We start from the raw sequence: 17,078 nt of genomic DNA on the forward strand, positions 1-17,078 counted from the left end.
CAGTGTTTATTTAATCATCGAATATGAGAGAGTAGGTAAATTTTCCATTTCTTTCTAGATAAGTTAGTGGGATACCTGCATATGGAGACATTCATGGCAGTACAACTATATGGGTACATAGATGAATAGGTTTTTAACGCCATGTGATAGGAAATGTACTTAACACAGTCTGCACCCTTACTTTTAGTAAGAGGAGCACCACAGACTGCTTTTGTGCACTGTCTCTGCTGGCAGTTCTTTACCATCCCAACTGATTCTTTTTTACTTTCCTAATAAATCCCATTTGTTTTTCTTATATCATGCTAAAAATTATTTGCTTACAAAGTAGTAGGTAAGCCAAGATAAGGAATGAAAATACTGTGTTGAACAGAGAAGGTGAGAGCCAGCTGTGCCTTGTATGAGTGGCAGCCATTATGTCTTTCTAGTGTTTGATGGAAAACAATAGCAGGAACTCCAGGAACCCAGTGAACTAACTTCCTATGGGAGAGGACAAAAGTCTCAGCTAATCCTTCATTGCATCTCACAAGGGTTCTACAAATACCAAAAGGCATTGGTGAAGATAATTGACAGGAAAACGCTAGCTTTTAACACAATCTGTGATTGTTAGGCGAAATTAATGCTTTATAGAGTAAGGTGATGGGCAGTTTCATGGTTAAAACTTAACTAAGACAATTCTTACTAGGCCTTAACCATGTCAAATCAACAAATATAAAGGATTTATGAAGATATCTCATGGAGAGAGGAAGGATGGGTGAATATAGCCACAATATTCAATGTACATATGTGAAAATGGAACCAGATAACTTGAAGGAAATGGGTGGGATTGGGGCAGATAGATAAAATGATATAAGGGATGAAATTGATCAAGATGCATTGTACTCACAAACTGAACTGACATAGTGATTTGAAACCTCTTTATATAATTAAAGATAATTTTTTTCAAAAGAAGGTGTTTCAGAACATAAAATGGACTTTCAGCCTATTCATTTCATTTTTAATCCAATAAAAATTATGGCAATGACAAGTTTGACTAATTAATAATATTGCATATACTTCTTTCCTTTTTTATTTTTTAATTTTGGTGGAGATCAAACCTGGGCCTTGGAATGCTAGCTAGGTGTGTGCTCTACCACTGACCTACATCAGCTTCTTTTCTTTTTCTTTTTAATATATTTTTCTGAAACACACAACTTTTATAGAGGTAAACAGATTGAAATTTTAAATAATATTTAAGTTTTTAGATATTATTTTACCTCTTATAACACTCTACAGGATTACCCCTCTACTTTTCTGCTGATATTTATTATTATGTTGATATAATGTATGTTATATTCTGTAGGGTTTGTTTGTACAAGCTTATCATGAAATTTTTTTTTTCAAGTACTGGGGTTTGAACTCATAGCTTTGTACTTACTTGGCTAGTACTCTAATTCTAATTCATGTCTCCAGCCTTACTTTGCTCTGGTATTTTTTAGGTAGAATCTCATTTTTTGGCCCCAAGCCAGTCTATACCTCCATCTTTCTATGGACACTTACTGCTATATATCGCTAGGATAACAGGCATTTACCATCACGCTCAGCTTTTTCCTTTTGAGATGATTTCTTAAAAATTTTGCTCAGACTGATTTGAAACTGTGATCCTCTCCATCTCTGCCTCCATTGTAACAACTGTATACTACCAGGCCCACCTGTTGGTTGAGATGATGTCTCTTGAACTTTTGCCTAGACTGACCTCAAATTGTGATCCTCTTCATTTCCACCTCTGGGTAGCTGGAAGTATAGGAGTGAACCACTGGCACCAGCTATAAAAAATCATTTTGATTACTCTAACTGTTTTAATGTGGGTCCTAAGTCCTTTATATTTGTTAACAGCTCTGTAAGAACTCAAATACTTACTGGCACAGGATGTCCTTAATGGTTATTTTACTAAGTATTTGAAATTTCTACTGCTCCTCAAGCTGTGATCTTTTGTTTTATATTTACTGTACTAACATGGCTACTCTGGTCTCAGTGATAGAAACTGAGACCATTTGGAATAGTACACATTTGTAAACACAGCTACTTGGGAAACAAACAGGAGAATCACAGTATGAGACCACCTGGGCAAAAAAATTAGTGACACTCCATTTCAACAAATAAGCCAGGCATGATGGTATATGTCTCCAATTCTAGCTGCACATGAGGTAAGAGAATTGCAGTCTAAGTCTGCCCAGGCAAAAGTACAAGGTCCTATCTGAAAACCAACTAAAACAGAGAGGTCTGAGGCTGTTCTTTAAGGGGAGGAGTGCTTGCACAAGGCCTTTTTAAAAAAAGGAAATATATATGAGAACTGTAATAATGACTATTGTTTTTATTATTTCTCATTTGTTTGTATGCAAATTTTCAAAACTCTCTGGGCATTGATGGCTCACACCTGTAATCCTAGCTACTCAAGAGGGTGAGAGCTGAGGATCATGATTCAAAGCTAGCTGAGGCCAGATGTGAAGTTGTTACTCAAGTGGTATAGCACTAGCCTTGAGCAAAAAACCTCAGGGACAGCACCCAGGTTCTGCAAGCATCAAGACCACTCCCCCACACACAAAGAAATCTAGATTATAAGGAACAGAGATCTTGCTATTATAATGCAATGTTGTTATTTTTAGAATGATTAGGTGCATGTGCCCCACCATCTGCCTTCTAGCTTAAAAGAAGTGTAGAGGATACCTTAAAGCTGTAGTTTGAATCTAAGGTGGTAGCACCTAAAAAACTCTTTAGAATTTCTATAACCAAACTTGAAACTGAAAGATTAAATAAATGACAATACACATGTATTTGTAGATACTTTGATACTACCATACAGTATGATCAGTTTAACTTTATATTTCTTCTTTTCAAAGCCGTATGAAGGACTAAGACCGCAAGATCTTCGTAGATTGAAAGATATGCTTATTGTGGAAACAGCAGACATGCTTCAGGCTCCTCTCTTTACTGCTGAAGCTTTACTTCGAGCTCATGGTAATGAACTAAATTTATTATGCTTCTTAGAGTACAGATGCCTTGTGAAACCTTTCAGCGTTAAGTGGTGGGAGAGGAGCTATCTTGGTATTTCAATATAAAACAAAATGGTTTGTCAAATAAGCCTCTGTAGATTTTTGTGCAGTGGTTACTGCGTTTTGAAGCATGAAGCACTTATTGATTAAAAAGAGAAAATGAGCTATTTTTTATTTAAAGTACTTAAGTCAGCTTATAGATTACCTCCCTTTAGAAATGTGTCTGATTTGACAGTGATTGGATGTTGGAATTCATAGTGCCAGTGCTGTTCTCATAGTAATTTAGGGCTGAGGTTGTGATAGTACTATCAAATACCTAAGAATATGGTGTTAGTTTTGAAATTATGTATCTAAAAGCTATTTCTTACCATGAAATGCAGAAAATGAAAATAAAAGACTCAGAAGCATACTACGTACATTTTAAGGGCTCTTTGTTGTTATTTCTTCTTCTTTTTTTTTTTTTTTTTTTTTGTCATCGGTTGTAGGGCCTAGGTGCTGTTCCTGAGCTTTTTCTCTCAAAGCTAGTACTCTACCACTTTGAACCAGAGCACCACTTCCAGTTTTCTAATGGTTAATTGGAGATGAGAGTTTCATAGAATTTCCTGCCCATGATGGCTTTGAATCATGATTCTCAGATATCAGCCTCCTGAGAAGCTAGGATTACAGATGTGAGACACTAGCACCCAGCTGTTAGTTTTTCTTTATGGCATAAGTTTGTCACAGCTCATTGTGATTCTTTTTTTTTCTCCTGCCAGTCCTGGGGCTTTAACTCTGGGCCTGCATACTGTCCCTGGGCTTCCTTTGTTCAAGGCTAACACTCTACCATTTGAGCCACAGTGCTGCTTTTAGTGCTTTCTGTGATTAATTGAAACTTAAGAGTCTTTGATTAAGTAAGAGTCTTATTGTGATCCTCAGACTTCAGCCTCCTGAGTAGCTAGGATTATAGGTAGGAGCCACCAGCACCTAGCTCAGGTGATTTTTAAGTTACTTATTATAGGAGTTGTCACATGCCTGAGTTGGACCCTCTTTTGTGTACTCAATATTTGACATTTTAAGATATATTTTAAAGAGAAAAGTAAATGTTAAGTTTTAACAAATGTATTAAAATACAGAAAAATAAATGGTTATAACAGTTACTTTGAGGCTCTGGTCTTGTTTGTTTTGTTTATTTAATTTTGGTGGAACTACAGTTTGAATTTAGGGCCTCACACTTGCTAGGTAGGGGCTCTGCCACTAAGCCATATCTTTACCTCTAGTTGTATATTTTAAAACAAACTTTTATCACCTATACTAAAATACCACCTTCCAAATGTTTATATTATCTTTTGACCAGAAAATAATTTCAAATTCTATTTTATCATCCATTGATCTCCACTGTTTTTTGTTGGGATTTTTTTGCCAGTCCTGGGGCTTAGACTCGGCCTGAGCACTGTCCCGGGCTTCTTTTTGCTCAAGGCTAGCACTCTGACACTTGAGCCACACCACCACTTCTGGCCGATTTCTGTATATGTGGTGCTGGGGAATTGAACCCAGGGCTTTATGTATATGAGGCAAGCACTCTTTCCACTAGGCCATATTCCCAGCCCCTCCACTGTTAATTTGATAAGTCTCCAGAGTAACTTTTCAGTATTGGTTTGTACTGTTCTATAATTTTTTGAACTGCCTGTGTAAAGTGATTCAATTTATAAACCAATCATTTTAAAATTTTACTGTAGAAAGAACAGTCAAGGAAACTAAACAGAGATTACTAGAACTAACCCCAAAGAGCCTTAGGTCATTAAATATGGATTGAGTATTAAAATGCATTATAAATAAGTTTGTTAAGTGGATTACTCTGAGTGACATTCCTAGGCACATTTATATAATGAAACTAATAGTTTAAAACAAAACATCTAAATAATATGGACTATCTTACTTTGATCAAACATTCTAGACTATTTATTTCCCCTTGTTTTCCTGGCACCAGGTCTTGAACTTAGAGCTTCATAGTCTCTCTCATTCAGCTGTCATGCTCTTTGCTGGTGATTTTGCCACTTGACTCCTTTTTCCAGTTTGGCTTTTTGCTGGTTAATTGAAAATGGAGTCTGTTGCATTTTTCTGTTCAGACTGGCTTCAACCATCAACCTTCTAGGTCTCTAATTCCTGAATAGCTAGGATTACCAAGTGTGAATCACCTGTGCCCAGCTTAGACTTTATTTCTAAGTGCCAATTTGTCATTTTCTTCCCACCCTAAGATGTCACAGTTGATCTATCCCTTTCTCTATTCTTGATGAGTCTCCACCAACATTTACCTAAGTAACAGCTAGAAATAGAATGGCCATACTTTCTATGTGTCCATTACATCTAGCCACGGGTCCATAATTACTCTTCCTAAATATCTCTCAGCCTCCCCCAGCTTTCCCTTTTTCTTTCCATTCCTACTACTGACTTGTATTTGAGCTCTGATTTTTCATCTAAATTCCCTATGTCCTAGTCTCCAGTCTTCTTTCATTCAATTTATTTTTTATATGTTCTTTTAAAATTCTAGTTCAATCATGTCATCCATGCTGAAAATCCTTACTAATGTTCTACAAAGTTAAAAAACATCCAAAATTTTCAATAGACTTTGTGATACAGGCTTCTTTATCCAACAGTTAGTCTTCCCAGTTCTTTACTTATTCCATCTTCTCCTTAAGAAAAAAAAAAAAAAAAACACCTCTTCTAGGAAACCTTTTTTGACTAACCAAATCTCCATCAGAACACTCTCTGTCTTTTCCCAGCCGTGTGTGTGTGTTTGTGTGTGTGTGTGTATGTGTGTGTGTGTGTGTGTTTATACTCGTAGAACACAATGCTATAATATTTATTTGCTCTTTCTCTTGATCTACCTGGAAAGCTCCTGGGACATCTATTAATGTTCCATTACTGTTGTTGTACTATATCAACTCTGAAGTAAATCCTGGTTCAAAAAAACCAAAACTTAAGCCAGGGACCTGTGACTCATGCCTTTGCTACTCAGGAGGCTGAGATCTAAGGACCACAGTTTGAAGCCAGCCTGAGCTGGAAAGTCTGTGAGTCTTCTATCTCTACTTAGCCACCAAAAAGCCAGAAGTAGAGCTATGTGGCTCAAGTGGTAAGCTCAGGAACAGTACCCAGACCCTGAGTTCAAGCTCCAGTACCAAAATAACCCCCCCAACTAAACAAAACAAAATCCGAACAAATTCAGAATCTTTTTAAGTCATATGAGATAGACAAAACATTTTTTGTTAATAATAATGCTTAGTAATCATAATATAAAATCTTATGTAGAAGCCAAGCAGATGACACATCTGGAATCTCAGCACTCTGCAGACTGTGGCAAGTTCACGAGCAACCCAAACTACATCTAAAACACACACACCCACACCAAAAGGAAAAAACACTTGTGCAGAAAAACAAAATACCTTAAATTGTGTTTCTTTAAGGCAAAATTCATAGAACTAGAAATTATACTTGTATTTGCAGGGGGGTTGGGGTTTTTTTGTTTTGTTTTGTTTTTCTTTTTTGCCAGTCCTGGGGCTTGGACTCAGGATCTGTGCACTGTCCCTGGCTTCTTTTTGCTCAAGGCTAGCACTCTACCACTTGAGCTACAGTGCCACTTTTGGCTTTTTTCTGTATATGTGGTGCTGAGGAATCGAACCCAGGGCTTCGTGTATACTAGGCCACATTCTCAGTCCAATAATTGCAGGTTTTAACAGAATACAAATAATATAGAATTTGTAGAAAATTGATATGTTTATGCAGGAAAATCCAAAACTACTAAAGAAATCAAGAAAGGAACAATTTATAGTTGGAAATTGTACATCATTCTGAGTAGTATGTTGACATGTCTCACTGTACCAATCAGAACATGTAAACCATCACTTTGTCTAGTCTACCTATGCGGTGTTTGTTACCCACTTACTAGTCATGTAGTGACCATCATCACAATCATTCTATCACAGTACTTACTTTACTTAATAATGGCTTCAAAGGATGAGAGTAATGATGTTGACAGTTTTATTATAGTATAATATTTTAACTGTCCTGATATTGTTTCTAATTAATGTTAGTATATTACTGGTATATTACCATCCATAATTTCAAAAATCTACTAGTAGTCTTCAAATATATCCTTTTTGGAACCCTTATTAACATTTCTTAATCATATCATAGTCCAGAGTATTTCCATTTTGATTAGGTAAAATAGGGACCCTGTCTGAAACTTTGTCATCTTAAACAGATGGCTTCTGAATTTGCACTGGGGGTTATCTTCATTCCAGCCAAGCAGTTTAGAGGACATGAGAAAAGTTTGGAAGATTAAATGTGGGAAGTTTTTTGAGACAGTCTTAGTAGAGATACATGCTTTCTGTTGGCCAGATTTAAGTTATGTGGCTAGGTTTAACTTTAAGCATCATTTCTATACTGCAGCATTTTGGTGATCGTATAACCATCTCTGCCACAGGTATCTATGTTCAGCTAGATAACATTTAGGTGTAAATTATAGTATCATACGGAACTTAAAGCTAACATAATTTCTTTGTAATTAAAAGGATTATTTCCATTCCTTTTTTTATATATCAAGTATTAGTAAATAATCAATTCCTTTTAATTTTGGTTGTTTTAGTGGTACTAGGGTTTTATCTCAAGTGCTCAAGGTTGCTAGGTAGTTGCTTTTCCACTTATGCCATGGCCCAAGCCCTTTTAGCTTTAGTTATTTTATGAATAAGGTCTTGAGTTTTAGTCTAGACTTCAATCCTATTATTTACACTCCGTATAGCTGGGAAGATAGGCTCATGAGCTACCATGTCCAACTGATTGGTTAAGATGGTCTCAATAGCTTGTTTTGGTTTTTTTCTCAGAGTAACCTCAAACTCAAGTATTGTCGAGGTATTGGTGAATACAGGCCTAGCCTTTCTCTTCATTTTCACAAATGTTGCCTCACCCTCCCAGCTTTTATTACTTTTACTCTATAATAGCCTTTTCCTGCTTTGCTTTGCTTCCACTCATTCTCTAGTTTTTCATTGACTTTCTGTCATTCCTAAACTGAAGACCGAGGTGCTTATCAAACATCCTGTGTGGCTGAGACTCTCTTAGTTTCTCCTTCTTCACATGATGCTTGCCCCCCTGGTCTCCATGCTCTAGCTACATTGGTCTGTTCCCCTCTTGCCTCAAGGCCTTTGAAATACTGAGTTCTTGGCTGGGAATATGGCCTAGTGGCAAGAGTGCTTGCCTCATATACATGAAGCTCTGGGTTCGATTCCTCAGCACCACATATATACAGAAAGGCCAGAAGTGGCGCTGTGGCTCAAGTGGCAAAGTGCTAGCCTTGAGCAAAAAGTAGCGAGGGACAGTGCTCAGGCCCTGAGTTCAAGCCCCAGAACTGGCAAAAACAAAACAAAAAAAATACTGAGTTCTTGTGTATCTCTCCCTTCTACCTGATGAACTTCTATCGTACGTATTTCAGGTGTCCACTCCATGAGATTTCACTAGGATTATCCTCCATGGCCTCTCTGATTCCAGTTGGTTCTAATAAAAGGAACTAGCCTTAACCAGAAAACAACATACTATTCACTGCTGTTATTGAGGCAATATAGCAAGTGCACAAATCTAGATTATTAGGCCACTGGAACAAAATACAGACCTTAGTTTGTAATATTTGAAAAAAAAGTTTGTACTTTTTCTGGGGTGTGGATTCAGGACCTGGGCACTGTCCTTGAGCTTTTTTGATCAAGGCTAGCCCTCTGCCACTTGAGCTCTGCTCCACTTTTGGCTTCTTGCTTCTTGCTTACTTGGAGATAACAGTGTCATGGACTTTCCTGTCTGAGATGGCTGTGAATCATGATCATCAGCCGCCTGAGTAGCTGGGATTACAGGCAAGAGCCACCAGTGCTTAATCTATGGCAAAAGGGATATTCTACCCTTGGGGAAAAAAGGATATATAATTTAGTAAAGGAGGCTAATTTGACTGGCAAACTATCTAGAATTAAAGTTAGAATTTTTTTAAAAGAAAGTTATGCCTGAAGATAATTTTTTGAAATAAAATCAAATAATCTTAGAAGATCTGGGACACTTAAATGTAAACCCATAGACAGAGAAAAGCTTTTGACTCTCCAAAACAATAGACCAAGAAAACAAACAATTCCAAAAGCAATACTTACAAAACTGTTTGATGTAACCAACCGTACAACTCATGGGAGGGAGAGGGAAAGGGGGAGGGGGGAGGGGAGGAATGAGAGAGGCCATGATAGGTGAGCAAGAAATGTACTCACTGCCTTACATGTGAAACTAACCCCTCTGTACTTCACTTTGACAATAAAGGAAAAAAAAATTTAAAAAAAGGTGGGGGGAAGAAAGCACTTTGTTTTTGTTGCTATTCTATTAACAAAGTAAAAAACCAGTGTTTTGAGGTGTGTGTATGTGTAGAGAGACAGACAGACAGACAGACAGACAGACAGGGAGAGGCAGAGAGACTGGGACAGACAGGGATAAAAAAGCTGTTGTACATCAATAAAAATTTAATAAAATCTAAAAGTGGTATGAGTCATCTGTTTTGATTATTGATAGAAATTACTGGGATTTTTTTAACATGTTGGTAGATATTGACATGTTGATTAGCCATGGTAGTTTTATAGAAGTTTAAATCTTGTTTTAAATATTGATAACATATCTAAATACTCACTTTCAGCTATTACTTGTATGTAACTACTATTAATTTTCCTTAATGATCTGTATTTTGATTTTTCATATTTGTTTAGTTACTATGTAGCTTTAAAACATCATAGTTTCTGATTTTTAATTTATTTTTTATTTTCTGTGGTTTTTTTTTTAATTTTAAGACTGGGACAGGGAAAAATTACTTGAAGCTTGGATGTCCAACCCAGAAAACTGCTGCCAACGATCAGGAGTTCAAATGCCAACTCCACCACCAAGTGGGTATAATGCTTGGGATACACTTCCTTCTCCAAGAACTCCAAGGACTACACGCTCTTCTGTCACCTCTCCAGATGAAGTCAGTTTATCTCCAGGGGATTTAGATACCAGCTTGGTAAGTTTGAGTATTAATTCTACTTCTCATACCTTTGTTTTAGTCTTGCACCTTTTAGGTTATTTAATACTGTTCAGTGCATTATCTGATTGTGTTCTTGTAATTGAATCTTACATGTTTCTTTAAAGATTTAGTTGTTTTCATGCTTTTGTAAATACTTATTAGAATATATTAGCTCTGAATTACGTATTAAAAACCAAAATATTTCTTTTCTCATTTCTAAACAAAATAATTTGGGGAAAGCATCTACATTTTCACTTAAAATGCTTTCATATCTTTAAACACAGCATACTGAAATATTAAAAATTGAGTTTCTGATAGGTACTTTAAACCAAAAATACAAAGTGTAATGTTTTTTTTTAATTTTACAAACATTAGTAATTCTGTATTTATTTCATGAAAGCTCCTGGAGTTTGTTATTCAGATAGATTTCCATAATGTTTTTCCTCTGACCCTCAGTGGAGTTTGAGCTCAGAACCTAAAACTTGCTAAACAAACACATTACTACTGAGCCATGCCTCCAGCCCAAATGTTTGTTCTTTATTAAGAAACAGTGCTACTCTTTTGTAGGATTAATCAGCATACCATTTGTATGCCATGTAGAAAATTTTAATAATTCTTGAAGGGTTCAACTGCTCAAAATTTGTGACAAATATAAAAGCATTGTTTGTTTTATATAGTCCATTTTAGAAAACAAAAACAATTCTGTTAAAGGGTATAAAAGGCAAAGCAATACAACAGCAATACTTATAAGACAATATGTTATAAACTAACTATATAACTGGGGGGGATGGGGGAGAGGAGCAAGGTGGGAGAAAAATGAGCGAGGGGTTATCAAGGTGGACAAGAAATGTACTCACTACCTAATGTATGTAACTGTAGCCCTTTTTTACTTTACCTTGACAATAAATAAATAAGCAAAAGAAAGAATTCTGTTTCTTTAATTCATATTTATAACATTATAGAGAAATTCATATTTATAACATTATAGAGATTGCTTCTAATAAGTAGTTGTTGAAAAGATTCTATATCAAGAATCCTTGCTTAGAAAACCTTAAATTGCTGTTCTTTTTGGTTTTTGTTTTTTTTTTTGTCAGTCCTGGGCCTTGGACTCAGGGCCTGAGCACTGTCCCTGGCTTCTTCTTGCTCAAGGCTAGCACTCTGCCACTTGAGCCACAGCGCCCCCTCTGGCCGTTTTCCATATATGTGGTGCTGGGGAATTGAACCCAGGGCTTCATGTATACGAGGCAAGCACTCTTGCCACTAGGCCATACTCCCAGCCCCTAAATTGCTGTTCTTAGTATCCTGAGTTGCTGTGTTTAAAACACCAAGTTATGTAGATTTTCCAGTGTAAGAGAAGAGCATGATACTGAAGTGATTACTTTATAGCACACAATTTGAACTTAACCTGAAGATATTGTAATGACTTGGTTTTGTACTTCTTTTTCCAAATGCACAGATGATGATTAATTGGTAAATTTAGAAGTTTGTTTTTGCAACAAAACGTTTAAATACTATAAAAGTTATAATGAGATTTATTCTGCTATCAAAAGGTAGGCACTTTAACTGCCATTATAATTTTGAAAAACTTTAAATTACTAATATTTTCACCTTTAATGAACAAAATGAATGTATTGTTCTCTTGCCAAAGTATGACTCTCCTTGAGTAATTGTTTATTTTATCTCCAGTGTGACATTTGTATGTGCAGTATTTCTGTATTTGAAGATCCAGTGGACATGCCTTGTGGACATGACTTTTGTAGAGGATGTTGGGAGTCGTGAGTATATAAACAGCTTAGCATCTCTTATTGCATGATAACACTGATTTTGTAATGAAATTATTTACTTTCAATATTAAAGAAACAAATCACTGGTTTCTGAGTTACACTACAGTATGTTCCACCTTAAGTCCAAGGATGAATATTTTTGTTTTTCTCATTTTCATATCAAAGCAAGTATGTTTAATTTTCTTAATATCTTGTTACATCTACTATAAATTTCAAGCCTACACCTTAACTTCAGGAATCAGTTTACTTATATCCTAAGAATTCTAAGCATTTGTTTTGTATACTTTCTCTGAATGTTTTTGGATAAGCAGATAACCTTAAAACATCTGTGAAAACTAAGGGTATTCGGATTTTCTTTGTAGTCAATTCAAAATTAAATATCTCTCCTAGAGGGGATTGAGTATATATTAGAAATGGAAATTTATTTTGCTTCTCCTGTTTATTTCTTCCTTCGCATTATCTTGTCTAGATTTAGACTTTCTTATTATCTAGTACCTCTGTTATGAGTTTGTATGTTTTGAGAGATTTGTGAGCAAATGCACATCAATTTAGTAAGCAGTAAACTATCTGGTTATCTTGAGCCACACAAAGTATATTCTTAGTATTTAATAAGGAAATATTCAAAATGATTTCAAAAAATTTTTTTCCTTGAAGTACTGAATACAAAGTGTAGTGAACTGAGGAACACCATATGGCTAAGAGCAAGAACTTGAGGCATTTTCTGGGTTTTGGCTTATTGTCTTTTTTGTTTTTTGTTTTGAGAGATTTCTTTGGTTTGATTTAATTTACAACTTTGTTGAGGTACAGTTGACATATATGAAGCCATATGTTTAAAATAATATAAATTAAACACATGTAAATACCTGAGAGACATTTACTACAATCAAGGTAGTAAATATATATCATCCTCAGAAATTTCCTCATTTTTCCTTGAAGCCTTCCTGACCATTTTCTGACTCCTAAAATTCTCGTACACCCATTTCCTCATCCCAGTACTTTAGGCAACTTGCTAATCTGTCATTCTGGTCTCATTTTAAGTACATTTTCTTTATGTGTTTTTTTGACTGGGATATGAGGCAAGCCTTCATTTGGAAAGAATAGCTGCTGCTTTTCAAGAAATCAGAATGAGTAAAGAATATGTAGTTCTTTTTAAAACAGATTAGACTTTCTGTGAGTCTAACAGATACAGTCAGATCACTATAGCTGATACAAGTAAACTAATAGGCAAGGGTGGTAGCTTAAAATCTAAAGCAAGCTTAACTCAGTTCTGCAGGCAGAAAGTCTTTCTAAAGTACAGTACTTTATTTACCTTAAAATTATTAACTGTAGCCCCAAGTTTGTAGCCATTAGATTTGATTGATATGTGAAAACTGAGTCTGCCCAACAATTAACTTTTAATTTTTTTGAACTTCTTAGCCTAATTTTGTACCACAGTAACCATCTTCCATATTCATGACACACTAGCCATTAGATAATGTTAAGTTTAATTGTCAAATAAAGTTTAATTGTCAAATATTATTAAAAGATTTAATTATTGTTTTCATTGGTATATTACCAGCCTTTATAGGATTCTCCACGCTACCAAGGCTATGAGGGTAGTATTTGTCAAATCAAAGACCAGTAAAACAAGTTCCTTGTTGAGTGATTCATATGTTGTTAAATATTTTTAAGGAGAGTTTCTTAAGGTTTTTGTATAGTTTGAAAGTTTCTCAATCTGTATTGTTCTTCCCCAAATGCTATAAAGCATTTATCCCTAAGGCTTAGGTAAAAAAGAATTATGATTTCTCCAGACTGGAACATCTTTCCTAATACTAAGGATAAGAGCTCGAGTTGTAGATTAAATAGTTGTCTGTGTTATAAATTTCAGTCCTGTCACTTATTGTTTATTTAAGTAATTGGTAAACTACTGTGCCTCAGTTTCTTAGTTTCTAAAATGATGATAATAGTAAATAATTAATAGTATTACTGTCAGGTTTTAAGTGACAACATATATAAAGTATGTTAAAACAGGATATATAGTAATCAGTCAATAAATCTAATTATCATTTTTCTAAGCCTTGTAATAAGCAGAGAACCTAACTATGATAGCATCTGTGAAGCTGATCTACAAGATAAAAATGTAGGTAAAGTTTACCCCAAATTTATCTCTTTTACTGATAGTCATCAGCTCTATTATCTATTAGTAAACTTAGCAAAAAAAAATATATTTTAAGGAGAATTAGTAACATGACTAACAGAGAACTGATCCCACCTTTAATGAGGTTTTGTTTTTCAGTTCTGTCATTTAGTTACCTGGGGGTAATTAAATCTGCTTTGAAGTATTTAGGGATATATAAAGTTCAAAACATCATTTAGTTAGCTGTGTCTAAGCACACTGCATTCTTTAACAGGGCACTATAAGTATTAAACCAAACTATAGCCAACTTTTCATGGAATCTATGTGTAACTAAAAGAAAGATTCCTGTGGTGTGAAAAAAAAGAAGTCTACATTTTGTGGTTCTCTTACTCTTGATACCTCTTTACACTCTTAAAAATTGTTGAGGTAGGGCTGGGAATGTGACTTAGTGGTAGAGTGCTTGCCTAGCATGCATGAAGCCCTAGGTTCAATTCCTTAGCACCATGTACACCAAAAAAGTCAGAAGTGGCGCTGTGACTCAAGTGATAGAGTGCTAGCCTTGAGCAAAAAGAAGCCAGGGACAGTGCTCAGGCCCTGAGTTCAAGCCCTAGGACTGGCAAAAAATTAAGTTAAAAAAAATAGACACTATGTTGGAAATGAACTTTTACAGCTTGGGGAGAGGGGAGTCAGGTGAGTGAAAGTGGGAGAAAACAGGGAGGGGATAACCCTGTTCAGCAAGATATGTACTCCTTACCTTACTTATGTAAGTTTGATTCTTAAATAATAATAGTCCTTGCTAATATGTATAGGTTTTTATTCAATGTCAGGTACCTTGTAGGTATTTCACATATATAATCTGTGTAAAAACCCTGAAGAATACATATTATTTATAATTATTATTTCATCATTTTATATATTATGAAACTGAGACTCAGAACTGTGAAGTAAATGCTTAAGATCATTAAGTTTAAAACCTAGAAATTTCTAGCCCCAAATCCTATTCTTAATAACTTAACTCACATCTGCAGGATGCCTGTTTTTTGCTATGTTAATAATGTATGTACAGGTCTGGGAATATGCCATGTATACATGAAGCCCTGGGTTTGATTCCCCAGCACCACATATACAGAAAACGGCCAGAAGTGGCACTGTGACTCAAGTAGTAGAGTGCTAGCCTTGAGCAAAAAGAAGCCAGGGACAGTGCTCAGGCCCTGAGTTCAAGCCCCAGGACTGGCCAAAAAATAAAAAATAAAAATAATGTATGTACAGTAGGTCATAGCACTCATTTTAATATTCAACTAAATAAAATATGAGAATGCCTTTTTTCTTTAAAAACTCATGTTACCTTGCAATACTGCTCCTAAGTATTTCAAATTACCTGTGGTTAACTTCTATACCATTGATCCTTTTATTTAAAATTGTAGAATATTGAGAATAGAATATGACCTTTCTAAGGCATTCTTTTCTGAAATGTTAATGTTAAGACTTTTGAAATTTTTAGAGACTATAAAGCAAAATAGAAACTTAAAAGATTTATAGTATATGTATGTTTTGATTTTTTTCTTTTTTGAGACAGGATTTCACTATGTTGCCCAGGATGGCAACAAACTCATCCTTCTCAGCTTCCTGAGAAGGTCACATATGATCATGTTTGTGTGTCTGTGTATGTTTTGGAGAATAAAATGAAGGGCCTGGTACATGCTAGTAAGTGGCTGCTACTGAACCATATATGCCTCCAGTCTTGTTGGTGTTATTTTTATTATAATCTTAAGAAAAAATTTACCATGAAGGAAAAACTCTTAAAATGTACTAACAACTTATATCCTTGCCCCTTTCCATCAATTGATCATTTTAATAGATTTTTGAATCTGAAAATTCAAGAAGGTGAAGCTCACAACATTTTCTGCCCTGCATATGATTGCTTTCAACTTGTGCCTGTGGATATCATAGAAAGTGTAGTTTCTAAGGAGATGGACAAACGATACCTACAGTTTGATATTAAGGTATGTTTCCGATAATCAATTTTAATTATACTAAATCATCCAACAGTTGTTAGTTGTTTCTGTTTTATTTTTTTTAAAATAGTAATCTCCTTTATTTCTAAGAAAAAAAATAAATTGTGGCATTATAAATTACATTTTAATTGCTTTGTACAGCTTTTTCTTAGTCTAAACTCTAATGTTGCCAGGCACTGGAATTGTTAGTCCTGTAATCTTAGCTACTCAGGAGGATGAGATCTGAGATTCGTGGTTTGAAGCCAGCCTGTGCCAAAACTAAAGCTTTTGCTCAAGTAGTATAGCACTGGCTTTGAGCAAAAAAAAAAAAAAAAAGTTCAGGGAAATATCCTGAGCTGTGAGCTCAAGCCACAACAAAACAGGACAAAAAACTTCTAATGCATAGACTTTAAAATAATTTATAAAATAAGCAGCCTTGCTTTAACATAGAAAACATCATAATATTGATTTTTATGTATTATTGAGGTACCACTTTGAAATTTGCAGTTCTAACCCCAATCGTAATTACATATAATTTCAATGCCATTAGAAAAGTGACATTTTGAATGACAAAATATAAGTTATACTTTCTTGTGTAAATAATTTTATATTTGCCTGATACTTAAATTAGAGAAAATAAGTTTTGAAAATTATGTCATTACTGAAGTGCCACTTTTTCCTTTTTTTCTCAGTACTTTTCAAGTGTTTTATTTCACTCTTATCTGATTTTATCTTCTGTGGAGGTACACTATGTTAGAAGTTACAGCTTAAATAGTTTCTTTTGTTGTTGTTGTTGTTGTTGTTGTTGTTGTTGTTACTGTTCAAACAGGCCTTTGTTGAAAATAATCCTGCCATTAAATGGTGTCCTACTGCGGGGTGTGAAAGAGCAGTCAGATTAACAAAACAAGGGTCCAACACATCTGGATCTGATACACTCAGCTTCCCATTGCTGAGAGCCCCTGCTGTGGACTGTGGAAAAGGACATCTCTTCTGCTGGTTAGTATAAGACAAGTTGGAATCAGCCTTTTCACTTTTCTAATGAGACTTTCTACCTGGAATCAGGCCTTTAAATTACAATGTCCTCATTATAATTACCAATTTTTAAAAATG

The 17,078-nt window shown here is 35.1% G+C and overlaps 1 protein-coding gene across 9 annotated transcripts in view; it reads left to right on the forward strand.

The window, feature by feature from the left end:
- Nucleotides 1-17,078, forward strand: part of Ankib1 (ankyrin repeat and IBR domain containing 1) — a 110,347-nt gene that overhangs the window by 60,747 nt on the left and 32,522 nt on the right. For 8 of the 9 annotated variants that reach the window (XM_048340003.1, XM_048340002.1, XM_048340004.1 and 5 more), the window contains 5 exons: nucleotides 2,877-2,994; nucleotides 9,863-10,071; nucleotides 11,761-11,849; nucleotides 15,833-15,977; nucleotides 16,798-16,964. In XM_048340003.1, the coding sequence (XP_048195960.1) occupies nucleotides 2,877-2,994; nucleotides 9,863-10,071; nucleotides 11,761-11,849; nucleotides 15,833-15,977; nucleotides 16,798-16,964 (728 nt within the window). Of the gene's footprint in view, nucleotides 1-1,190; nucleotides 1,505-2,774; nucleotides 2,995-9,862; nucleotides 10,072-11,760; nucleotides 11,850-15,832; nucleotides 15,978-16,797; nucleotides 16,965-17,078 lie in introns of those variants that run through there. The other variant, XM_048340007.1, reaches the window with a different exon arrangement.

This window comes from Perognathus longimembris, chromosome 2, assembly GCF_023159225.1.
Source record: "Perognathus longimembris pacificus isolate PPM17 chromosome 2, ASM2315922v1, whole genome shotgun sequence".
NCBI lineage: Eukaryota > Metazoa > Chordata > Mammalia > Rodentia > Heteromyidae > Perognathus > Perognathus longimembris.